This window comes from Anticarsia gemmatalis, chromosome 16 (genome assembly GCF_050436995.1).
Source record: "Anticarsia gemmatalis isolate Benzon Research Colony breed Stoneville strain chromosome 16, ilAntGemm2 primary, whole genome shotgun sequence".
Lineage (NCBI taxonomy): Eukaryota > Metazoa > Arthropoda > Insecta > Lepidoptera > Erebidae > Anticarsia > Anticarsia gemmatalis.
Genome location: NC_134760.1, coordinates 10,596,521 through 10,624,419, shown reverse-complemented (window position 1 = coordinate 10,624,419; position 27,899 = coordinate 10,596,521). Strand labels below are relative to the sequence as shown.

The window sequence follows — 27,899 nt, the reverse complement described above, 5'->3', positions numbered from 1 at the left end:
TATTATTGTCTTTATAACTAAAACTTTTGTTTTAAGCAATATTTTTACCAATAACAATAATTGAACTTTACAAGTTCTACATTGAATTTGAAGTGGTAGTTATAACCGAAAACAGCTAGGAGATTACAGTATTTATAAATATGGTAAATTTGTGATATGGAATCTAAACATATTTATAGTGAAAAACCCTGTTGACCATTCATCATTAAAATCGCGACCTTCCCAGTGCAATGGCATGAGAGGCGACACTGGTGATTCTGTTCCATTTATTTCATTTTCACTAGAAATAAAAATATCGTAATGAAAAAATAATATAAATTCGTAAACTTCGTATTCTAGCAGTACGTAATGTCCAGAATTTGTAAGCCTATTAATTTCCCTGCGACATAAGATTGTGATATATTTTTTCAATAAAAATAAATGAGCTTCTACGCTGGCTTAGAGCGCGTCTTCTGCAAGCCGATCAGGCTTCTAGCGTCCAATCGATGCAATATTTTCACGTAAGTACAAAATAGCTTTTGTGATGAGCTTGGTAAGAATGACTTTTTTGATGGGCAAATGATTTAATACGAATAATTATGGGTTACTGGGTTTAAATAAATAAAACAATTGTATCAATAAATAAACATTTATTTACAACGGGAGTACGTAGCACTTATTATATTTTTGGGACAATTACGTCAAACACGTTGGATAGAAAAAATATAAAATCTATCACTTCGTAACATTTTGAACGAAGCTTTGTACGAATGGTGGTCAACAATTTGTTCATCTTCTGAAAACACGATTTTTTAACGACTTGCTTTCAAAGATGATGATAAAAAAGAATGCACTTAGTGAAACCGCTTGCTTTAGGAGCTATGTGAATATAAAATTATGTTTGAGTCAGGAGTTCTTGGAAAATATATTGTTTTTTTTTCATGAAGCATTCAAGTTATTAAATTATAGACTATAATCTTACCCCAGGTTAACAAAAACAAGATCTAAAGTAATCAGAAGATGAAGCTTAAATACAACAAAATATCTCTCGTAGAGAAATCTTCTAGAAATGATCTTAAAGAAAATTGACTAGAATCACGGGTATCACTTCATAGGATTTACAGGGTAAATCATAGATTTTACGTTAACGTAGTAAAAAAAAACCTATCCACATTGTGAACAGTTTGGACATACACATGGCCTTAAATAATGGAAAGGGGGAAACGCTGGTGACATCGGCCATTAAAATTTCAAAGAAAATTTCCTCTGAAAGTTTCTTGTTAGTTCACCTTTCAAGCTCAGGCTGTTGGAAACTTTGAAAATTAGTTATTCCTTCAATTCATTAATTCTTAACACTTTGAAACTATTGAATAGAAAATTGAATTAATAGAAATGGACGTGGAATTATTTTTAAATACTGATTCGAAGGAATACGAGAATGTTCTTAAAAGCATTGGAATCTCAGCTGCATTCGACATCCAACCACGTAATAAGATTTCACACATACAAGAATCACTTTGAACCTTCTATTAACCATCAATTAGTAGAAAATTGAGCATTATTAAAGCGAGATATCTTTTAAATCATCCCAGCATAAACCCCCAATATGTTCTTCTAGAAGTTATTTCTCTAGTCTTCTTTTTCTGCCCAAATGCTGTCACCATTCGCGACGGCGGTTCCTCTCACGTATTTCTGGATGACTGGCAGCTTGTACAAGTAGACCGAGAGGATGGACCCGGCGCAGGCTCCAATCCAATAGACCACAGCGTGCTCCATGAGGGTGTGGCCTTCGCAGCCAGCCTTCAAGGACGTCGCCAGAACTGGGTTGAAGTAGCCTCCGGAGTAGTCGAATGCTGTAAAGAGAGATATTTTTTTTGTATATTTTGGTTGAGTAGACCAGAATTTTAAGCATATTTGGACCAGAAGAATTATTTATGTAATAAATTTTATTGATTTATGATCTGATAAGCTATTTTTTATTTATTACTTTATGCTGTAAAAATTTTATATATATGCCAATTTCTAAAGCTTTCTAATTTTACATCAAACTAACATCAACCTACAAAGACACAGAATACAGAAGACCATGATATGAAAAGTGAGATGTACAGTGAAAATGCAAATGACATGTGAAATGATCGTGAATGTACCATGCGCCTTAAAGTGAACAATGATAATAAAGTTAGTGGACATTTATAGTAATTATGTACCTTTTCCTAAATGTACTTTGCAAAAGACTGAGACGCTTAGGTCCGCATTGGCACTATTGTCCTGATAACGGTAGACGAATACCGTGTGCCTAGTGAGGACCCCTGGAACATTCATAGCGGTGCGTGAAAATATGTACGTGATTATGAAGCGGGATATATTAGGTCGGGAAAAAAGTCTTTTCGCATTATAGTATGTATGAACTTGTAATAAAATCACTTTGGCTTCAAGAATCACAAATGAGTACACGGTTCATTAGGTTTCTTTCAGTGAGCTCGTGAGGTACCCAAATATCGAGCTTTTTTGTGTAGAGAAAAGATTTTAATACAAGTTCATACATACTATAATGCGAAAAGACTTTTTCCGCAACCTAATATGTTAAACATTCGGATTGAGATTCTTGACTGGTCGGATAAGAATGTATTTTATCAAATTAATAAAGCAAAGCAAAGAATTAAAGTCTACATTAAGGACAAATAATGTTTTTATCTCAAAGCTATTTCAGATATTTCTTTTAATACATCTAACTCAAAATCTTTGATATTTTTAGCCATGTTAAAGGCAAGTGTTTAGGACTTTGAACTGTAGCGCGATTCTGTACAGTCGGTACTGTCGAGTATCGAAATTTTGATATTTAGAATGTACTGCCAAAATATTTCCTACGACACCCGTCAGAGGCGCTGATCAGATTTTCATACAAAATTTCTCGACGACAGGTCGTCGGGAGTCGATAGTAGTAGAGAATCGAGCTACTGATAAGTAACAATTGTATTTATGTGGACGTCGTGTGTCAATGTGTATGATTGAAGTGGCAGTCATTTTGTTCAGGGGTAGGCCAAAAATGACAAATTCACAAGTGTATCAATGGTTTTAAATGTGAGTGAGTGTGATAAAGTCAAAACAGTAAAACTGTGAGTAGAATTTATAAAGATTGGAGTCTTACCGGCGACAACGAGGGATGTTCCGATGAAAGAGTCGATGGCTGTGGCGAAGCGAGGGTTCAGGTCGCCCAGAGACTTGGAGGCCAGACGGCAGAGGCACGTGGCAATACCTTCTACTACCGCACCGTAGAGCATTGGGACCTGAAATATTATTGGCGTTAATGATAGTTTGCTGATATGTATGTAGAGACAAGCTCAGTTCAAATCCCAGGATCGCAGATTTTGAAGGAACTAGGGATTCTTAAATCAAAATCAATCTAATTGGAGATCAAGAGTAGTGAATAGATTTTATCAACAATTTTCTTAATTTTCAACTTAACACTGATTATGACGACACTGACACATTGGCTACACGAAGTATTTATTCCATGTGGGATAGAACCCGAACCCCGACTATGTTAGGGTAGTATTAGACCCACAGCGACCACCTTAATCACTACGCTACGGAAGAGAAGCTAATCTTAAATCCATGCGTTTCTTCAAGAACTTATAAAGACAAAACGTAAAAACATAACAAGTCAAACAATCACAAATTGCATGTGCCCTAACGGACTCTAGTACTGACATTTATATAAATGCAGCCCTGTCTGGAGAGGACGACATAATATTTGCACCACATTCTACAAAAGACGCCATGGTTAACGCCATTTGTTTTTGGGTGCACGTTACATGCACAAACTTAAGGTAAGTGAGGTTTCATTGACATTAGTTTAGTTTTAAACCTTTCAGCTCTATAGCTCACGGTACATTTTCTACAATTTGTACAATAAAGTATCGAGAGTAAAACATTTAACATTTCCACCATTATCGACTATCGACAATCGGCTCAATCAATTTCGTATAAAAATCTTATCAGTGCCTCTAGCAGGCGCCGTAGAAACTATATTTGGACTACATTTTAGATGTCAAACATGTTACTCCATAGTTTCGAGCGTAGCGCATCGCATAATGATTTTTTTATACAATCGTTGATAGTTGTATAGAGTCGATGGCTAGCCGGTTGTTAATAGCAGAAAGTGGTAGAAAATCGCATTCCTGCTCATACATTTTGTTTTATCCAAATTCATACATTCTCTTATTCAATACATTTTAACATGAGTTAATTAATTGATTCCCTAAAGCCCATAGACATACTTAATAAACTTGTCTCAAAATGTCCTGTCAAGTCGTAATATTAGTCTCAACGTAACACAGCCCCTCATGAATTGAGTAGTTAGTTATTCAGAGAATAAACTATTACCGCGAGTGTGGAGGCAAGTTTCATAACTGACGAACACTTGTATGTTAATCTCGTAATTTAGTTTACGTGGAGAAACTAAAGTACTGTTCATGAGGATGTCAGACGTGGTTGGGTGAACTTATTTTGTATGGGATTTGTATGTTACGCCTTTTGTGGGGGACGGAAATACCAATGTTGTTTTTATAATTAGACGGACTTAACGAAAATTCTCGTACATTATCATAGAAAATAATTTGAATTTTTATTTGTCGTTTTTTTTTGTTCTAAACATGTTTCTTTTAGCTGTTGACAAGCTAAGTAACAAAATTTAGTTCTTTAACTTCGTTGATTCTAATACAACATTCTAAATTCCTAAGGAACTTTATCAATTTAGTTAGAAAGGACTGATTGACTATACATTCAACAGATTTTAATTCTCATAGAAACAAAAATTACAATTTTTTTTTATTCTACTACTACGACACATGAGCGTAAAATTAAATGACTCACTCAAAAAGATTTTAATCAGTGCATTAATTTATTTGACACACTACCAATAAGTTTAAAACGTTATATTTATGTAATTTCAATGAAAACTCATTACCGTTTGCGTACACAAATAATAGCGAGACACACAAAAACAAACATATTTGCAACTTCAAATAAATCATGTCATTAGAGCGCATGCAATTTGTGGCTACAAACAATTGTTCTTTAATCGATACAATATGAGTACGTAACCATCAAACAAACAAAGAGACAAAATACATTGAGACAGACATTTCTTTTCTAAAGATAAATTGCAATTTGAGTATTATCTGTAGATCACTCAAAAGTAAGTGTTTTGTGGGACGATCATGAATAATTAATTATATGACTCGATATAGTCCACAAATGAAAGTTTAATCAATTTATATTTCATGTACAGAATTGCCATCTATTTATCGTATGGTTAGTGGTCAACATTGTGTCAAGGTTGTTCAAGCCGCCCGTAAGACCTTTGACATGGCGGAACAGAATATCATACCCTAAGTCACTTTTCACTTAAGCAGATTTTAGCAAAAATAATTCCCAAAACATGCATTGCTCATAAACTCCACTCGGCATGCAAATCACCTGTAAATCAGCCTTGCAGTCTTCGAAAGCCTTGTCCTTGTGCGTGTCAGAGATCTCCAAAGCCCAGTACATCTGCACATACTTGAAGACGAGGATACCACCAGTAAGCTCCGCCCAGGTCTTGAGGAGAGCCTTACGGATGTCACCGTTGCCTGGAAAATGAAAATTACAAAGTTGAGTAGACATTTTTGCTTTGACCTGAATGTTTTTTATAAACCAACAGATTCCGCCTCTATCATCATATAAATAACAATAAGATATAGATGCAGTTATATTATAAATAAAATACTTCATCAAATCAACATTAAAAAGCGATATCTACCAGATTTATTGGTTTGGAGCCGGGACCCAGTAAATCAAATAATTGTTTAAAAAAGCTATAATAAAAAGTTCCCGTCATCCAAATAAAGATCTAAATAGATTTCCGAAAAGATCAAATTCAGAAAATCCAATATCACATGAGACTATTTATAGGCTAAGCTATGTATATTTATACGCATAACAAGAGTAATTGAAAAATAAAGACGTTGCAGAAAAGACGTATATTATAATATCCTTAGCGTTAACATATTTCCCGCGGGACGTAATAGCGTTGCTCTATTTTTATACGCTCTCCTACATAATTATTCTTTACTAAACATACCACGCTGTAATTATACGCAAAATAAGAATATTGAATTTGCTAAATGTTGCCTATTTTTAACGTGATATTTGATCACTGGAGTACCCAGAAGTGGATTAATAACATCGTGTTTGGACAATTTCCGAAATGATTTGTACTTATTAGAAATTGTGTGCTTATTGCCATATTAAATTCCGGGCTACTAATAATTTTCGAACATAATGACCCTAATAATACTATTCTTGGCATAAGAATCAAACCCGGGAATCAACAGAAGCGTATACAACCGCTTCAAATTTTAGTTATCAGATCAACATAAGAGTTTAAGGAGGCTAATATTCTGAAGGGGACGGAAAAAAGCAGCAAATGATGATGACGAGTGACGACATCGGTAGCTCTAGGGTGATGAATAAATAAATGTTGAAGTAGATTTACCTTCAATAACATCTTCAATGTGTGTGTATGGACAGGCAGTAGCGTCTCCCCAGTTGAGTGACCACCATATCGTGAGCGCGAACAAGAAGATCGCGTATGTTGCTACACCGAAGTTGTCGGCCACTGTAAATGTTAAACAAAAATATAAGCAACTGCGACAAGACCTGTCAAAAAGTTACATAGTTTCTATACCCAGATCCCAGTCAATACTGTATGGTTTAGTTAGTTTTATAATTATGCTATTCATATGAAACATGTTACATAATAGTACAATCATGAGAACCAGGTTTCTAAAATTGGTGCCCGTTACTTGGTCTTCCGTCAATCCGCTGTCTTTATTATGATGTGTAATGTACACCATAATCATTGTTATTATTATTGTTATTAGCTAAATACTAGGTCGTTACTCTAACCTAGCAATATATTTAAAGTATACTCACCCACAATCAGTTCAAAGCAGCACCCGCATAGCTCAGCAGCAGCTATAGCCTCTTCCAGCAGTAGTCTGATGAAGGGTTCCTTAACGATCTTCTGTACGACCCGCCTGGCGCAGTGCGCGAGCAGTGATGTTAGGAGAATGAACAGTGTCGACACCACGAGAGGTGCGAAGGTTACTTTGTTTATCTGTGGACAACAGATATGGAGATTATTGGGAGTGGTTTATAACTGGTGATAAAAAAGAATTGTGAATATGTCTTGGTCGAATGAAGTGTTTTTGGAGGGTTAAGTAAACCTTCTTTCCAGTATTCGATTCATTACAACATGGATATGTAAGAAATTTACTAAATACCTTTCAAAAATAACGGGTTGCCTAGTTACAAAACCCAGTAATTTTTCTACAAGATTCGAGAATCGAACTCAGATAATCTCAATTTTAATATCGCTGTATATTGTAGTTAGTCTAATCATCATGAGGGAGTTTGTAATACTCTTAAGACGCCTTAAAATATATTCGACAATGTATCTCGAAGTTAAAGTTTATCTCTTTGGCAACACAGGGTAAAACCTATTAATCATAGAAAAACCAGTCATTATACTATCAAACAATACAATAGAAGTACGAGAAATAATCGAATTTCGTAACAAAAGAACATTTAAATCAGAAAGACAAAATAAAATTGCAATTTCAACTCTTTTGAGAAGGATCAGAGAGACAGTTCGTTATTAAAAGTGTCAAGTCTGTTAAAATAAAGTTGAGTTAGAACGAGTTTATTACATAAAGGAGTTGGCAACAGGACTTCTCAAGTGGTATTCAAATTGTTTACAAGTTTGCAAGTAGTTGAAGAGCTGAATTGAAGTCCGGAATCCTTGTTGTGTACGTGTTAAATACATGTTATTTACGTTATAATAGGAAATATAATAAAACATTGTATATTGAGGTTCAAAGCGATTGCAACGTGATTGCAACGTGACTGCAACGCGACTGCAACGCGATTGCTGGACGATGCAATTCGATCAAAACATCGGGTAGCGAATAAAGTATCGTAAACTTTAATTTTTTTATCGTAATTAAGATCGATTAGTAATTGTATTATGGGTACAAATCGCGATGGTTAAAAACTTAATAATAAGAACTAGTTATTATGACATCATAAATATTAGATAAGTGTCGGATAGGATATCCGAAAGATAAAGTATGTACAGAAAATGTAAGTATAAAAATAACTTTAATTTCAAATAGTGAAATTGGATAGAAGTAGATTGACATTTAAATAATAAAATAGTTGTATCTGAGTTCAGGGAATTTAAAGACCCGAGTTCTATATGCTCTCTCTGATTCTAGGAAGGGATCTTACTCCAGCAGTTTGACAGTAATGGGTTCAATTTATATACCGGTGAGTGAATTGTTTACGGGAATGTGCTCATTTAAATTAAAAACGGCTTATTCCTTTTTTGTATAAGTACATGATAAAAAATTTAAGAGATAAGTAAGTTTTATAATTTTACTAAATATTTTTTTAATTTAACTAAAAATACATATATATTTATTTTAATTGTTATAAATACGAAAACTATGTCTAACTTCAATCTTAATTCTATCTGCTTTTTGTAAGAAAATATGATATTACGAATAAAATCTTACGTCTTCTTTAAAATTGATGATACACTTTACAGTACTCAATTATGCAGACTAATATGCTTCCATCAATCATTTACAACTTACATTATCTATTCATATTTAAAAATCTCTCAAAAACACTATTGATATTTTTTAAAGATACTAAATTTATTTATAAGCACTGATCCATCAATCGGTACTAATATTTAAAATGAAACAATCCGTCTGTCATGCTTTCGAGGCCGAACTTCTTATAACCAATTTCTGTATGGAATTAAGTATGTTAAATAGTTCCAGACCCTCTGTCAAAAAACACGATTTTTTTTAGAAAACCAAACGTAGGCAATTTCAATAAGAATAGAATAGAAGAAATAAAATGTTAAGCCCTTTCGTAGCCGCGTGGGTTGTGGTAGATGGGCTTCGTAGCATGCGCGTAGCATCCAGTATTAAATACATCTCTCATTCCAATCCATCAATGTCTAAAATTCTACCTAAAAGTGTAAAGAATATCTCGAAATTGTTGTCAAAATTGTACCGAAAAGGACTTTTTACTTGAGGGACCGACAAAATACTTGGCACAAGTGTGACCAATATAAATAATGTGTGGAGCGAAACTAACTGAAAACGTCTGTCCTCGTGGGACTACACCCGTAAAACGGAGAAAACAAACTAGGAATTATATTTAAGACGAGTGGCCGCCCGCGACTTGGTTCGCGTGGACTATCATTTTCCCATTTTCGTGTCCAATAATAGTCTATACAATATATAAAAAAACAGTAAAAATAGCGTATTTGTATATTTAATATATTTACAAAATAATGAATTTGTAAATACCTAATGTAAAGGATACAAATAAAATTGCTATTGTGTAGTACAGTTTTCACAAATTTTTTTATTGCTACTTGATGCCTATTAGTCATAGCGTTTGTTGGACATAGCTCTATGACTGTCTTATTAGCCATGAATTAAAAAATTGGCTATTTAACGCTTAAACAATTGTTCAATTTTAACCAGTAGTTCCTGATATTAGGAGGTTCAAACAAACAAACAAATGAACAAACAGAAACTTCAGTTTTATAATATATCTATAGATAGATATGTAATATCTGAAGTCGTCTACCTTTCGTATATAAAGATTATAAATAGGTATTCAAGTGTTTGGAGACGAAGACGTCGCGTGTAGAATAGACATGTATTGATTCTTTTATGTCTGTCTTTTCTATTTATTAAAAGGTTTAACTTAAATAAGTCTAAAAAAAGCCTCACAGCAACCAGTGTCTATAAAATTATTTTTGTGACTTAGAAGACGGGAAAACTACTGAAAACATACTATATAAGTAAAACGTTTTTGAGACTTCAAAGCTACTGAAAAATACTACATACAATCTTTAGTTGTTAATTTATTAGTAGGACGATTTTAATAGCATGACATGAACTTCTTAGTTCTATAGATTTTTACAGACTCGATTATGAGATTTTCAGTACAATGATCTATTTTTGATCTTTGTCTTCAAATTTTGAAAGTGATCACGACCTAATATCTCCCTCATTTAGTGTCATTGACTCACAGCAAGCAAAATATGTCGCTTATAATAAAAGAATCAAAAGAACAATTACGATAAAAAAAGAACACATAAAAAAAAGCTATTTATATGTCATAGAAATAAATAATTGTTCTGTCGTTCCACAGAATTCCATAGCCGATAAGCCTAACTAATATGACTACACCCTGTGGAGCGCTGGCCTTTGTAACCTGTATGATTATACCAAAGGGACAGTTACCTTTTGATCCCTAGGTACAATTATTGGCGATACCTACACAAACTACACGTGTATCTCGTTTTAGCGTAAAGGCTGTCGTTTGAGGAGGAAACCTTATGGTCGTCGCCTGATATATTTAATATTATAGAAAAACTTCAATAGATTCTCTACTTATTTATAGATATTATTAATAATTGCTTTATTCCTAAGACGTATTATTCTAACATGTATGTGGCGATTTTTTATTCAAACTTGATCACTTTTGACAAAAAAAACATATGTTTAACCATTTCTACCACTGTCGACCATAGAAAATCTACTTCCTATCAATAAATATTCTATGAAAATCAGATTTAACTTATTTTTGCAGTACTTTTTAAGCATATTTTTTTATATTCAAAACTACTGACCGTACAAAATAAACATAAAGATAACAAAAAGTGAACATATACCAAACACAAATCAAAATTTAAAACAAACAGCCCTAAACTGACCATATAAGAGATACATAATATTATAAAGAAGATGCGTAAGTAATAAAAATAGCAGATGTACGAACTATTAACACAAGATAACAACTCACAGATACTCTTAAACAAAATATGGCAAGTCTAACTCTGAGCAGTTTTTGCTCGCTAACGACTAAAGTTATCGCGACGTAAACTTTGCAAGTTCTCCTGTCTCTTGCAATACACTAGGTTTTACTAAGATTAGTTTATATACTGAAGTTATATTATAGCTAAGATTTATGTGTCATTTTAGTAATTTACAATCTGGTTTATGTATCTTGAGATGCTTTTGTAAGACTTTTAAATAAGAATAATAGAATAGAATAAAGACGTTTTTGAAGTTACGCCTTATCTTTATATTTTTTAAACATAGAAAATTGTATCAACTATTAACTAAAGAAGGAATTTTGATAAAATAAGCCTATGTATTTTTTGTACAATTTAGCACTACTTCGTTCAAAATTCCTACCGTTTCTTATGCGTTTTTCTTATTCCTAAAGATGGAATAGGTGCGTATTTTCTGGTACCTAAGTAAAATTTTAAAAAGTACAGACATAAGTAAAATTTAGAGGTAAAAAAGTAGTAATAATATAATATCGTTTACTTAGAAGCATAAACTGATAAAACATCAAAAAAAATGTTCAGACACCGACAATATTTTTTGACATCCAGAAAAAACGTCGTCTTTAGATAAATACTCTTCTGGGATATCTAGAACAAGTTTAGTTGGACCTAAAGTAAATATGATAAATGTGTGTCCTAGGGCTCTCCCTAGTGAAAACATACGTCTTATAACAAAAGTTGTAATATTATTTGAAACTTGAACATAGATCTAGAAATTATATACATTTTAGTTTGAAGATTTGTTCCTTTCAGTTTGTTTTAGAAAGATAATATTTATACATTTATCCAATTGTTTACAATTCCCGAATAGCGTACTACGACCAAAAAACGATTTTTGAACTTGGCCCATGATGGGAAATTCACTATGTCTTTTCGTGGCACGTTTGCAAAAGTCACTTTACGATCACTACCATGTTATTTGGGACTACAAGATAGACGGAACCAATCAAATCTCCGGCTAGCCAGCCAGATAAATACAGACAAACACCAATTCCTCTTGAATTAAATAGCGCTAAGGTAACCCTTAATATTGATAACAAAAATAATTTTTTTCATTGGTCATTTACTTAACTGTGCGTTATGTATGATTCGTAAAGTTATTTACGGCAGGCAACCATATTTAAAACAATATTAAAACATTGATCCATATATAGCCGAAACTGAAGTGCAAGATTCCAAACGCGAGCGTATTTTACCAAAAACATATAAAATTTCCCGAAATTTGGCTTCAACACGAAATTTCGCAGAACCAACTATTTGTCGACATCAAAACCTTTGTAAAATGTAACAAAAAGAAACTTTATGTAACAACGAGACTGATGCAGAAGTATAAAAAATTGTTAACCAATATTAAAAGGTAAGTCAAAAAGTTTGTCGTTTTTGTAATCGGCCAAGTGCGAGTCGGACTCACGCGTGAAGCTTTTCTTCAACATTATTTACATAAACAGTAATAAACACCGTATTTGTCACAGTGTTAAATGTGTCATTATCGAGGCAAGGGAAGAAATACACAATCTATGATCATTTCAACTGTTTAGCATCATGGTTAGTGAGATACAGCAGGTAACAGAAGAGAGCATAGACTTAGTAATGGGGTTCGGTTTAATCTTTGAGGACGGTCTTCAGACTACGGAACCTAAAAAAATAAAATCAAAAACTGGTTCTGAGAACTTTCGAGTACAATTTTTCACTTCCACTTCCAGAGTGGAGCGTAATAAAAAAGAAAAAACGCAATTCTTCGAATGGAAGTCCGATGTGAAGAGTAAGGTGATTTCGTCTTGTAGATGTGATGAGAAAATACTGGATAGTACCGGAATTTACCAGATAACTAGTTTTATTTACAGATGGTTAGTTTACGTTAAAGATTAAGTAAAGAAATTAAGCTTTCATCATTTATGTAAGAAAAATAAATAAAAATACATCTGCTGTCATTATTTTCTATTCAAATTACAAGTGTCGACTCAATTTATCGGTTGGTCAGAACATTATTTTTTGGTAAGTACTAAGCTATTACGTTAAACGTTAACGAAAAAGTCTTTCTAATATATATTTTCATACTACATTAACAACAACGCAACAAAAAAATACTAAAATAGACTGTCACAGCGCGACACACGTCACCAAAATAAAGGTTTCCTGCTAATCCTGAATTTATTAAGCCTAGAGCAATACCTAGAAAGGATTCTCAGGCGTTTGAAACAGTATTCCACGAATCACTCCGAAGTGTTCCGAACTAATCCGACGCGTTACATAATCCAGTTGTGTATGTAAAACTGGAGGAGGGCAGCTCTGTGAGGGTGCCTCAGTGTCTCCATCCATCGTTCCACATCAAGTTGACAAATCTAGTTTCACTCGCGCTCAGTATGTTTACCCGCCAGTTGAATGATTGACGAAATGTGTTGGGGTTTATACGAGGCAGAATTGCAGGCGGTGACGCTGGTTAAAGTAGTTTAATTTGTAGCGATTCTAAGGGGTAGAGCTTAGTGGATGTGTTGAAAAAGATGTCGTATTTATTACCTCTTTATCTAAAATATGTTATCTGTCTGGCACAAAATGTAATTGTATTTAACATGTTGTTATGGATAAACTAATAATAGGGTCGACCCTATTATTAGTTTATATTTATTTTGTAAAACCTAAAAAAGTCCATTAATCCTTGAGGATAATGGACTTTTTTAGGTTTTACAACAGAGTCTAATATAGTTATCATTATTTGGTCACTAATTAAAGGATACTAAACTTTACTTATCTTTTAAACAATTTAGTTCGGAGCTAAGCAAAGGCTCCAATTAAATAAAATAAAATAAAACGAAATTAGCTTAAGAAGCGTTTATAACATCATGCTAGAAAGATTCATAAGAGAGACGTTTCAATGAATTCCCATAAAGAATACTGATGTCAAATGTTCATCCGTATGTTTGTAAACCAACGCTATTACAGTACAGGTTGTTTTCGACACAGCCTGTTAAGTGGAGATATAAAACAAACAGATAATTTTACAAATCAATCAACTCGAACATAGAGGTCTGAACTCTAAGCTATTTTAGTATGGCCCTAGGTTTGTAGAAACAATTGAAGCTTGTACAAATATGATACTTAATTTAGATATCTAAGAGAAGTTGTTATGTTTATTAAATTAGTGTCTTGTCGTTTTAGTTAACATTATATATTCAAGACGTTCCATTTTCTCAGGATCTTAACAGTTTAGGTTCCCAGAAATAATAGTTAACTTAAAGTTTAACTTTAAAAAAATGTATTTTCCGTAAAAAAATTTGCTCGATCCCTGCGATTGAAGCTATTTCCAAGTAATATCGACGATTAAATTTTATATTTAATAATGGAAGATCGATTAGAAAAATTCCCTGGAAAGGTATCTAAATATCTAAATGACTTAATTAATTTTGAAAGATTTCCTATTAAAATTTGACGAATACTAACATTATGTTACAAGCAATAAGGCTATCTTTTTACTACAAAACGCACCTAAAACAGTTCTCTATGTTTCAAAGCAACCGTATTTCAGTGTATCTGTGTTCGACACTGGATCGCTATGTTAAATCAAAGCGGACGGCCGACTGTCTGGCTCTCAATTTGCGCGCTCCTTGATGAGTACACTCGTACGACACTGCGACACTACGACACTGATGTCTGGACACAGCTTACAACCTTACTACGTGTGTTCGAATTGTGGATTTTGTTTTGCTGCATTTTTTTTATGTTGTCTTTTTGCCATTGGTCAGTGGAAATTTTATAGATGTTTTTATTTAGTTTGAAGGAATGCTCCTATGATTTATGATTGTTGGTGTTGACATTTCATTAGTACTTATAGGTATTCTTTGGACAAATAGTTTTTTTTTAAGATTTATGATAGGCTTGTAAAGCGAGTCTTGATGACAAAACTGAAGAGCAAGAGCATTTATAAACCCCGAATTACTCTTTATTTTTTTGTATTAATTGATTCATCTCTCACTATATTTCGTTGCGTACCTAGTACTTGTTACAAAATCAAACTGCCTTTGAAATTCAAAAATTTATGTATTTTTGTGGTACACCAAAGCAATATCATATTCTTAACTAAAACCCATTGCAATATAATATCATCTTAACTAGAGACGTCTTAACTGACACCCACTTGCAGACATTTTGATTCAATTAAGTAAATTCAACTCCCACTCATTGAACAGCATGAATTAAAATAATACAATCCATTTTAAACCACATATGCTAGAATTAACTCGTATATTTTATTCAACTAATTTCCCAGAAGCACTATTTTAGAAACAAAGGTGTATTTGAATCGGATTGCACGTCAAAGTGAGCTTACTTAAGACCATGACGCAAGTCGACAGCGATCGACGATTTTGCGACTGTCTTAGTGTCTTCATACCATATGCCAAACTGCCTTTGAAATTCAAAAATTTATGTATTTTTGTGGTACACCAAAGCAATATCATATTCTTAACTAAAACCCATTGCAATATAATATCATCTTAACTAGAGACGTCTTAACTGACACCCACTTGCAGACATTTTGATTCAATTAAGTAAATTCAACTCCCACTCATTGAACAGCATGAATTAAAATAATACAATCCATTTTAAACCACATATGCTAGAATTAACTCGTATATTTTATTCAACTAATTTCCCAGAAGCACTATTTTAGAAACAAAGGTGTATTTGAATCGGATTGCACGTCAAAGTGAGCTTACTTAAGACCATGACGCAAGTCGACAGCGATCGACGATTTTGCGACTGTCTTAGTGTCTTCATACCATATGACGTTTTGTGTATCGTTCAACTTTCCTAAAAAACTTCTATAGCATGATTCTGTAGAATTGAAGCTAGAAGATATCTAGGATTTGATATTTAGAATGTACTGAAAAAATTGTCTCTACGACGCCCGCTAGAGGCGCTGATCCGATTATCCTACAACATTTTTCTACAGCTAGCCGGATATCGGTTTTCAATAGTAGTAGAGAATCGGGTTACAGTTTACTTTTGAATGTATCTTAAGCACTACAAAACTCTGAGGAAATTCATCCAACTAATTTAACCCGCCCTTATTACAAGAAGGCCCAATTTTAAAAATTAAAAGTACCATAAATATCTCCGAAATGGTTAGTCGTAACTTACGTTGAATCGTCCAAAGGTGTCGGCAGCAGTCCATACTAGAATATGTCAATATCGTTTGGACAACCGACCGTCTGCAAACACTCTTTATAATTGTTTCTTTGTTTTTAAATGCTCAGTTTATTTTATACTTATTTTATGTGACCTTTTGTAACAGCACAGTCACTGACCGATTTTCAATGAAAAAAATGACTTATTTTAAGAATTAGCTAAGTATTTAAATTAATTGGATCGCTAGATAAGTATCTTAGAAATACCTAGATAGATTATAAAGATCAAATGTCAGTATTTCTAATGACTATAATTAACCTACAAGTTGCATCGATTAATTGATTAGATCGGAATATTAAAACGGCCTTGGCGTCAATGCAAATATGACATAGATCCTTATTGACTTTCGCATATAATTAGGCGTATAATGTAGATCTATAATTAAATTTAGTAGCGCGATTTTCTACATTCGGTACTATTGAGTATCGAGATTTTGACATTTAAAATGTACTAAAAAGATAGGTCCGCCAGCGCCCGGTAGAGGCGATGATCTGATTTTTTTTTAATTTTTTCGATCACTAGCAAGTTGTCAGTGGTCGATAGTAGTAGATAATAGAGTTATAGAGCTTTGTTACTGTGCAAATGTCAACGTCAAAATTAAAGCTGCTAAATGCACAGTTTATTGTAAATTTATTTTAGAAGTAATTTTTTTACGTCCTTTATCACATTACCAATGTTTTCGTATGTCCCAAACAAGACTGATTTTTCTATAAATTGTTGTAGGTGTATGATAACTTGTTGATAAAATTTAAACATTGTAATTAAACTTTTAAATGAACATCAGATAATTATTGCTTTGGGTTTGAACCCAAACTTTCAGCATGGAAGAGCATCATTTGAATAATAATATCATGCAATTATACGCCATTTGTAAATTATAATGAAACAATACGCTTTTATATCATCTGTGGAATTCGAATGTAGATTAAATAGAATTACACTCCGTTCATTCCGAACGTAGGGGAGGTTGAATTTAATTTGTAAATTAAATCCACGATGTAGCTGTATCATACTGATAAATTAATTTAAATTGATTTAATTATTGTGGAGTAAATTGAAGATACAGATTTTGGAGAAGTGGTCGGATCGGTTGCATTTTTTGCGTATATTTTGTCATTCATCGAATTTTTCAAGCGACCAGCGGGCTTATCACGTATCTCAGTTGACAACGAATGTAATTCAAATTGATGGTCACTATTCAGTACATTATAGATTTGACGAAACGTGTTAATCACGATAATCTAAGATAGATATCAATGTATAGCATAGTGGCTTTCAAATAGTTGTCAAATGAGATACATGATAGCTCCACTGAGGGCCTTAACGACTGTTATCTAGACATGAACAACAATCGGGACTGATACCTACGTGCTCTGCGAAGCACAGAGATGCCATAAAATAGCATTGCTCCGAAACGTCAAGTAATGCAAGGTAAAATGCATTTGCGTTAATTCTTGTGTAATTCTAGAGGATAAACATGCTACGCGAAAGTTTAAAGTTTATAACAATATGAATGGTAGCCACAGTATTATTTGGGATTTAAGTTATGACTTTAATGCCCTAATGAACTCTAATGGGCACTAAATACGGTTGCGGTATTAAAACATGCATTGTGGAGTTTAAATTGATGCAGCGTTGAAACAACTAATTCTGTTGTAATGCGATCAAATCGTTTATTTTAACTACTGTATTTAATTTTATAAACATATTCAAAATCCGACGTTTTGTATCCAAATATTCTGTAACATAAATACATAACATCATGCCTGTTATTCCTTAAGTTGTTGGCAAAGGTGTATAAGATATCCATGTTTCTCCTTTAACAACGTTAGACCCAAATAATAGGGACCGAGCCTATTGCTTCACACTAGTCACTATTACTATTGAGAAATATTCCTAATGTTAATTAGAAAAGCCCATTAGTACTTTGCTCGAACCGCGAATAGAACTCGAGATCTCATGATCACTACCGACTAAACCACAGATACCTTAAATACTTCAATTATTATAACTATTTCCTAAATGTCAACTATACAAGCACCTAAAACTAACCAAGATACTGAAAACGGCTCTCAATTTACTGAAACATTCAGCATTCATTACTGAAACAGTGATCTGCAGTATTCATTTCGTATTTAAGTGAACGCGGACTTAAGTCGCGCGGCTTTGCGAGGCGATACGATTTTAATACGTCCCGTACGTCCCAAACAAGTTCGGGCAACTTGCGAAGCTGAAACTACATGTTTGTAATTACGAGAGCTTTAGGTTTTCTGCATTTCTGGTGCAGGTATATATTTTGTAAATTCGGAGTAATTTTTCTTGCTTGTTTTATTTTTAGGTGCAAGAGACTTGAAGTTATTAAATTTATAGTTATTTATTTACTTCATATACAAAAGTTGTATATAGACAGAATAATATAATATAATAGTTGTATTTAATCGACAGTCGTTAACCGTAGTCAGAAGCTTGAAAGTCTGAGAACCAGTCTTACCGAAGGGTATTCCAGGTAACTGGGTTGTGGAGGTCAGATAGGCAGTCGCTCCGTGTAAAACACTAGTATCCAGCTGCATCCGGTGAGACTGGAAGCCGACTCCAACATAGTTTGGAAAAAAGGCTAAGCTAATATATATTATAGTTGTATTTAATATTGAGTTGCATATTTTTGTATGACTTTCTACTTTCTGGATTGATGACTTAAAACTTTCAGAACCAATTTGCAGGAATCATCGTAACTTTACTGTTCATTCAAATGAAAGAAATAGTTTACATTAATGGTCAAACCGGCAATTTTTATTTGAAACGAGTATTATTAACGCCTTTGTATTCACTATTGATTCGCCTAAAAATAATTCTATTTAATGTGGTATCATAATTAACTTTCATCAAAGCCCGTCTTCAGGCAAATTTCAGACGTTTTATATTAAAAGGTGCCTACGAGATCTCATAAAAAGCTAAACATATGACTAAATCCCCAAATAGACCCAGCCACACCTACAGAGCAATGAATGACGCAAACAGTAAAATAAAACACCTTTCATACGAGTAATATAAACAAAAACATGTACATTATTGTATATTAAAAACGTTTATTTTTCTTTCATAGAAAAACACATAAACATCATAGTCGTAAACAAGAAAGTTATGTAAGCGATTATAAAATAATAATGTTCTTTGAAAGTTCATCATATTTTAATATCTTCTATGTGTAATTCGTTTAAAAATAGCTCACCCACTTTAAAAACGCCACCGTAATTTTTACAGTCGGCACTATCGACTAACAACAGTTTGACATTTGGCACTATTTATTTTTTATACAACTTTTTAGATAGCTAGCCGTTTGTCGATAATTATTATTGTAAGAAATTGCCTCTCTAAATATTGTCGGTTATGGTTTTCTGCCCATAGTTTTGGAAAAGGTAACCCTTGAGCCACAATAATCTGACAAACGGAGATACAGGATTACTATTAGATTAAAAATATTAGGCAAGGATTTGGATTATTGTTGTGTCTGATTAGGTCATGGTCCAAGAAAAAATACTCTGCCATGCAACTGAAATCGAGAGTTCGGTTACGACACAGAACTGTTTTATGTAGCCTGAAGTATTTTTATATTTATGTTTTCTTATGTTTAAAAAAGACAACCCCCGTACTAAGAATTGCTCGAGACTTTTACAAAAATACAAAAAACGGACACAAAGTACAACTATCGGAAAACCGTCTAGGAATCGAACCCACGACCTCCCGACGCAATGATAGCGGCGTGGCGACCTACGCCACTGCGCCTAACAGCAGTATGTTTATATTATAATCATAGAAGAAACAGAATCATTTTATTGGATTGTGGTATTTTTATAAAATCTCGGAACAATATATTGTACATTTAATTATTATCGTCATAGAAACATATCTATATAAATAGTAAAGGAATGTATGCCCAGTTAATAGTAGAGAACAAAACAAGGAAAGCCAAACAACGCCCACGCAGATCTAAATGAAGATTGGCAACTGTAACATGTACTGTTGGATAATTTTTAATCTATCTTTCTTATAACAAGCGGTTCTAATCCACAATACATATAATTATCTTCGTTAGAAGATTTTTTGGAAGACTGCCTCTGTAGTTAGAGAGTAATGTCTCATAATTTTTCTAATACTCTCTCTTATTACTAAAATGAATTTGGAGCGCAATATTTTTGACATACTCGTACTTTTGCATTTAGAATGAGATCTAAATTATTGACCTACTGCTTTACAAAAGGTGCCTAAATCACAATAGCTACGGGTTTGATTCCCAGCCCAAATCAGATGAAATGTTTTATAATAAAATTTGTTTTATCGTTTTCTTAATGTAACATGTTCGATTTAATAATATAAGCTCTAAAATGGGACATACACATAATCTTATAGACTGCATACATAGGAATAACAAGGATTTTCATCAAACAGTATAAAAAACACACTTTGAATACATCTTCCGTTGTTCCTAAGTTGATAATAAACAAATAATATACCGTTTGATTATATTTAGATTAATTAGTAAGCACAATTGGCAGCAACACTCGTTGGTACTGATGTGTGATGTCACTGTGATGAAACTTCAAACACTTCGGCACCTTGACTGCATTGCATTTGTTTCGACGTGATAATTCTTTACTGAATCACGGATGTAGGTGTTGCTGACTAAAATGATGCTCTATAAAACAGCTACCTACTACTATTATTAAAATAAATTTGTACAGAATTAATTTGAAATAATACCTACTGATACAACTTCTGTACAGATTTTTATGAAACATGGGTAAAGTCGCGATGAAGATCTAGTACGTAGCATATTTAGAGTCACATTTACATTACAATACTTTACAAAGTAATTAATGATAATACAACACTGTCTGTCTGTATATATTATATGTAATAGAAACTTTCACGATTACCGCACTAAGAATTTCTCTTCTATCACGAGATTCACGACTCTTACAAACATACATACAACATACAAGAGTAATCCTAATTAATAAACGAGTGTCTATATCAAAAACATGATAAATGAAAGAATATTGGCTACAAAATGTAAATAATACCCAACTTTCTGAAGTAAAGAAAAATCACTTTATCAACATTCTTATTCAGTCTCCAATCAAACACATTTCAATTATATTAAACAAGAATTCAGGTCAACAATGAGCATCCATCGATAAAGATGACGCCATCAAAAAAGCTTAACACAAATATGTCACAAACATTCTAACTAACTGTAACCAATTAGATAATGTTCTACCATAGTTATAGCTTTTGGCAACAAATACCAGTTGTTTGCTTTTGCTAAAATTAGGAAGAAACATTTACATTTTAGTGTATTTCTAGATTTGCTATGCATTTGTGGCTAATTATTACACGTGCCAATCAACTTTGTGTGCCTGAGTATAGCAACAAGTTGCTGTGAAAGAGCGAAAAACAAAAAATAGCTCCCGCTCGCTCGTCAAAAGTCACCATATTAATCCTCCTATTTTTCTCCTACTATCTTCATTGTAAATATAAAAATGTTTCAGCGGTTGCTGTAAATCTTTACGGACAGACTGACAAACTTTCGCGTTCTCAATATTAATATGATTTCATCGAAATCGATTCAGTGGATTAGCCTTGAACACGTAACAGACTTTCGCAATTATAATATTAGGTCGGGGATAAAGTATTTTCGCATTATAGTATATAGTAGATGAAGATCTTTTCTCTACACAAAAAAGGTCGATATTTGGGTACCTCACGAGCTAACTGAAAGAAACCTAATGAACCGTGAACTCATTTGTGATTCTTGAAGCCAAAGAGATTCCATTACAAGTTCTTACATACTATAATGCGAAAAGTCTTTTTCCCCGACCTAATATTAAAAGTAAAGATAGCAATTATATATGCCTAGTCTTTAATCTGAAAATGCCTTACTGAGTCTGTAGCAGTGTTTATGAGCATGTATGTAGGTGTGTGTATGTGTGTAACCAATCACGGCGATGCGGGTTTCTACGGGAATTTCAGGCTCGACCGAAAGTGCTTTAAGGTTTTTCCAATTTCTGATGAAATATTAATAGCAGGACGGAACTCGTTCTTGTGAACTAACTGGGCTGGAATAGAAGGAAAACCTACTACATGGGACTTGCATTATTATTGGATAATTTAATACAACTCAGCTTGGTGCCAACACCTTCTTTTCGATGACATTCCAAAAAAATAAATTATGAAAACCTTTTTTTAAGGGAAAAAAGTTTCTAACTATCCCATTTTAACTTGACAACTTAAAACCACTTAAAACAATCTTCTTAATTTTTACATTAAACAAATAACTAAACAGCTTTATGTAATAGTTAAAATGTTATATCAGTCATACTACTGTCATAATTCGAATTTAATATAAAAACAGACAAGCTCCTAAACACATAAACACAAAAATAATATCAATAAAATACACACCTAACTCCACAGGGAATAGATCACAAAATTCAACAATAAATAAAAGTAAATAATACATAGTGTACACTACCGTATATAAACAAATCCCGCCGAATAAAGCCAGGCACACACTGTCGTATTTCTTGTCAATCATTTTAATAAATGCACTGTTTAACACTGGCAGGCTCGGTGGACTGCGTCCGTCTAATGGATATATCCTTATTGTGTATTCCCCTTAGAGCAATTGTAATTGCTTAAAGACCTAACACACTTGTATTGTTTTTATAAATTGCTAGCGTGTGTCGTGTGGTGAAATTTGAATTAAGTATTACAAAAAAGTATGTTTGATCCTGGGAAATCGGTTCAGTGGTTAACTGTAAAAACGTTTCAGGCAGACACACTTTTGCACGTATAATACATATGAGTATAAATTAACCTATTAAACCAACCGATCTAGGTGATAGTATTGTTAAGTTAAGCTTATATACTTTCTACGATATAGAGTTTTTTTGCTAGGTCTTTACACTGGCTCTGCTTTCTGGCATCACAAAAAAGAAAAGAAAAAGAACGTAAAATACCTGGTGTGCAACCAGGTATTTTACGTTGCAATGAAGTCAACGTTGTACATTACTGATGACTTAGATTATAAATTTGTGAGTATTTATGTGCGGCTATACGGCTATTGATAAAAATTCGCATAGATGCAGTTAAAAACCAAGAGTCAAATATTTTTTTTACATGCGAGCGGACCCGTGCAAGTCAGCTAGTCTATAATAACATACAAGTGCAATGTAAAAGGTTCTTAACACGCTTAGCATTCAGTCGCGGTACTGATTGTTTATTGAACAAAAATGTTTGCATGTATTGTCCATCGCGACGTTTAAACCACCTTGAATTTAAACGTGGCTTCATATTTAAATAAAAATCGAGTGGGAATAAAACGTTCAGGAAACTGGGATATTCTTTTTAAAGAGTGTTTTTTTTGTTTTTCCGTCTTCTATATAATTTACAACCGTTAAATAAAGACAACGGATTTGCTTGCAATTCTTTGCTTAATTTGCTTGCAATTTACTAATAGATAGCGTAAGAAGATCCCGAAAGAGATTTAAATGTACACCTATATTGATTAAGTTAACCCGAGTGAAGCCAGAGCGCGTTTTTATATTTATAAAATAATACATACTATACAAAAACAAAATATATACTCCGAATAATGTCAAAACCGTGTTATTTCCTCTTACTGAGTGAATGAGTAAAACCGTGAATTGCAACCAGTTGCATTATAAATAGCTTTAGGCATCCTTTACGCCGATAACAATTACCCATTAACATAATAATATAAGGAAAGAATGTGGAATATCAATATTAAGTAGGCGGGACAGGAAAAACGATATAATAATTCATGTTCTACTTTAAAATATAACGTGTACTGGTTTTAGTACTGTACAAGAAGTTAATAACCTGTTCTGTGTGACAAGATGTATGGATGTAAAAGAAGCAGAAGAACTTTGTAGGAAAATACAACAGCTTTTATTCCAAATATCAGAAAAGATAACACACTTCTTTTCCTAATATAATGATGAAAAAGAAGGCATCGTTTAATATGTACTTGGAAGTCCACCGACGATTTTATAAATGCAAAAGTTTATTTAGATGGATGTATGAAAAGTAACTGATTCGCACAAGAACGAATACATGGATTTTTATTAAATTTTATACACAGACAATCAAAGCCCGTACTTAAAAAAGGTTATTATTAAATCCAATTTATTCATTTTTTGGACAGGAACGAATTCGCAGCCTAAGTGAGCTGTTTGTAGTTCTCTCAAATAGTAAAATAGTAAATTCTGATTTCGCCCGCAATCGCGTTATTCAGTCGGTTCTAACGAGTATCAAGAATTTGACAATTAAAATGTACCGCAAAAATAGTTCATACGACGCCCGCTAGAGGCGCTTAACCGATTGTTAAGCAAAATTTCTCTATAGCTAGCTGGTTGCCGGGAGTCGATAGTGGTAGAGAATCGTGCTACAGATGTTTCGATTCAAGTGTATTCAATCATAATATTCGACATCTGGCACTTGTCTCAACATTTAGACCAGCGAGTTAGAAACATAACCAATAAATTAACTGTTTGAACGAACGTTCGTTACAAACTGTTATTTAGATCAAAACATACCATTCCGTCTTCAGGCTAAGCGACTAACATTTAAACCTTACTTTTATTGTGAACGTAAAGAATAATAAAATAATAACTAACTTAATTAACTCTATCTCTCTCTCATGTTTAAACCACTTAGCCAATTTGGATGAAACTTTCTACCAAGAAAATTTGAGACTCGAAATAGGGCATAATATATTAAAAAATTGATACCGGAAATCCTGCGTAAGCGGAAAATGTGCAGGTAAATTGCCATACAACTATAGCAGCTATACTATAGTTAGCTCTTAATCATTATTGAACAACAATGAGCAATTTCACCAAAGTATATTGCAGGGGCCGAAACAGGTCAGTAAAGTCAGTAAAAGTCAGTATTTTTGGACCTGGTCAGTAAAAGTCAGTATTTTAGAAAATCGGTCAGTATAGTCAGTATTTTTCCAAACTCACACACGTTTTTTTTGGTTTTCCTTTGCTGTTGGCCAATCTTACATTCTCGATTTGCCCAGTAATCATATCAGAGGGCTGCTTTAGATGCTCGATATTATGTTGATGATCTACGTAATATATATTTTACTGTAAAAGCCCGAACAGTGGTAAATCCTAAGATTTTAAGGTAAAACCTAAGATTTACCAACTCTCAATGGTAAAAGTCCGAACAAGCCGGAGTTTAAAAACTGTAACATATACAGTATTTACAAAACTCCTTCTTTATGTAATGGTATATATTATATACCGTAACATACTTATAAAGAAGGAGTTTTGGGCAAAGCGACATGGGTAAGTTAGGTTAGAAGGCTGAGGTGGGAGCTTCGCTTCGCTCGCTCCCACCTTAGCCTTTGTCGTTATTTTTTTTTTAAACCACCCAGCAGGAATGCAATGCAATGCAGAAAAGCACCCCGCGAAGCGGGGCTCCGGCGACATCTCGACATCATCAAGTGAATAGAGGTAAAAGTTCGAAATAAAAGAATTGTTCGGACTTTTACCATTGAGAGTTGGCAAATCTTAGGTTATACTGGAAAATCTTAGGATTTACCACAGTTCGGGCTTTTACAGTAACATATACATGTATTGAAGCATCACATGACTTCAATAGAACAGCAAATTAAAATTTACTATTTTTTTGAAATCAATATTTTTGAAGTGAAAATTCTTTAGCGCCGTTGCGCACTTTTGCGAAACTTCGTAAGACTTGATTGAAATTTCGTAAGACCTGATTGAAAATTCGTAAGACCTGATCGAAAATTCTTAAGACCTGATTGAAAACTTTATTAACAAAGCTTTTTAACACACTAAAAAGGCGATGCTGGTTGACTACGGGGATGGTGGAGACCAATAACCGAAAATAAGCTTTTTAACAGTCTTAAAAAAAGGATTTTGACTTCTCAATTCGACTGTATTTTTTGTTATTTCACACCATTCACCTGAAAAACGGTTTAGAAATGGTCTGTATTTGGTCAGTATTTTTGAATTTTTGGTCAGTAAAATCAGTATTTTCGACCTCGGAACTTGTTTCGGCCCCTGATATTGTTATTATCATTATTATACAATACGAAGCCTGTGCCTTTTTCATCCTGTGTATATATTTTTTTTATCAATTGGACAGTTTTATACAAAGAATCTCTGAACAGACTCTTAAACGCGCTAAACATGTTAAAAGTATAAGTTCATTATTTGTTACCCGACGTTTCGGACTTCAGCAACATCATAAATAAGGACTCAAAATACAATTGATGGATAACGAAGTACATTCATATTGTGGTGAAGCAACCACTATAACCACTGCACCATACGTGACATTTACGTTTATACAAAAAGATAAAGAATATTTATACTCGTAAATATTTCGCTTTTCGTTCGTTTTAAACGTCTGAAACTATATTAAATATAGGTAAAACGGATTTTATTTAAAATATTTTTTAAGCTATACGATTATGCGTAGTTTACAATAAGTAATTGTAAAAAGGCCTAAACCGTCCCTCATTACGGGAGGAGACCTTACCCAGCATTGGGGCAGTAATGAGTTAAATTAAATAAATAAATAAATAAATATTGTTGGACAACTCACACACGGTCATTTGATTCCAAACTAAGCAGAGCTTGTACTATGGTAACCAAATAACTGATAAATATACTTATATATTTCTAAATACATACTTATATAGATAAATTGACAACCAGGCTCAGAACAAATACTCATGCTCATCACACAAAGATTTGTCCCGGGTAGGATTCGAACCCACCACACGCGGCGAAACGGTTGTTGCGGCGAGGTGACCGCTTAAACCACTGCGCCAAACGTGCAGTTATTTAATACATAAAACGGTGTAGTTTAATATTCAACATTTAAATGGATATTATTTAAATTTAAAACCAACAACGTTATTTTTCATTTAAAATTGGTATTTCAATCTTTAATCATCACTCAAACTCTACAAAATATTAAACCAGGCCTACTGAAAGCAACTACCTACACGGGTTTTCTAAAAAATCTGAAAGTCTTAAAGAGAAACATACTAAAGTTGAATTTATTTTCCGGACTTGGCCTTCAAGCTATGGCGTATGATTGACTGACAGAGACATTGAAAACTATTACGTACTCACTACGTCACATTCATAACATCACATAACAATTTTAAACCCAAGAATTGACAAAATTATAGATTTAATTGTTACATTTTAGCTACAGCTTTTTGTATTCTTGTTTAGTTTAGTATTAGCCAATATTATTTTGAGGTTAGACATTAAAAACTTACCCTAACGACAACTTTTAGAAAAATCCCCAATACGTCAATAGTGAACTTCATCTTGAAATCTTCTTATCACACGATTATTTTCACTATATTCACTTAACGGACTGAAATGAAGACGGGAGCCAATTAGATATAAAAAAAAAGTATTACACGAACTCTTGCGCACCGTTTGGTTCAAGTACGTCTATTTTAAACTTACCATTTTATATCAAAATGTAAAGAATATAATTTAATTTTTCACTTAAACATCTAAGTTATTTCGAATGAAGTCGGTTTCGTTGGAAAAATATAATATGTACTACGTTTGGTTTTTGTGTGAACTGTTGAAGTGCGTGCGCGCATTGCGAGGCCAGACGAAGGCGTTCTTAATTTAGAAGCGAACGAAATCGGACT

The 27,899-nt window shown here is 33.3% G+C and overlaps 1 protein-coding gene across 3 annotated transcripts; it reads right to left on the bottom strand.

The window, feature by feature from the left end:
• Positions 1-615: 615 nt before the first annotated feature.
• AQP (aquaporin) lies at positions 616-27,899 on the bottom strand. 3 transcript variants are annotated; one of them, XM_076124296.1, is made up of 8 exons: positions 27,706-27,899; positions 27,510-27,610; positions 6,961-7,144; positions 6,521-6,643; positions 5,464-5,615; positions 3,131-3,269; positions 2,190-2,291; positions 616-1,832 (listed from the first exon to the last, which is right to left on the bottom strand). In XM_076124296.1, the coding sequence occupies exons 2-8, from the start codon at positions 27,558-27,560 to the stop codon at positions 1,609-1,611; spliced, it is 975 nt and encodes a 324-aa protein (XP_075980411.1). In that variant the 5' UTR covers positions 27,561-27,610; positions 27,706-27,899; the 3' UTR covers positions 616-1,608. The 3 variants fall into 3 exon arrangements, with proteins under 3 accessions (XP_075980411.1, XP_075980410.1, XP_075980412.1); XM_076124295.1 differs by lacking the exons at positions 27,510-27,610; positions 27,706-27,899 and adding an exon at positions 22,689-22,794; XM_076124297.1 differs by lacking the exons at positions 2,190-2,291; positions 27,510-27,610; positions 27,706-27,899 and adding an exon at positions 22,689-22,794.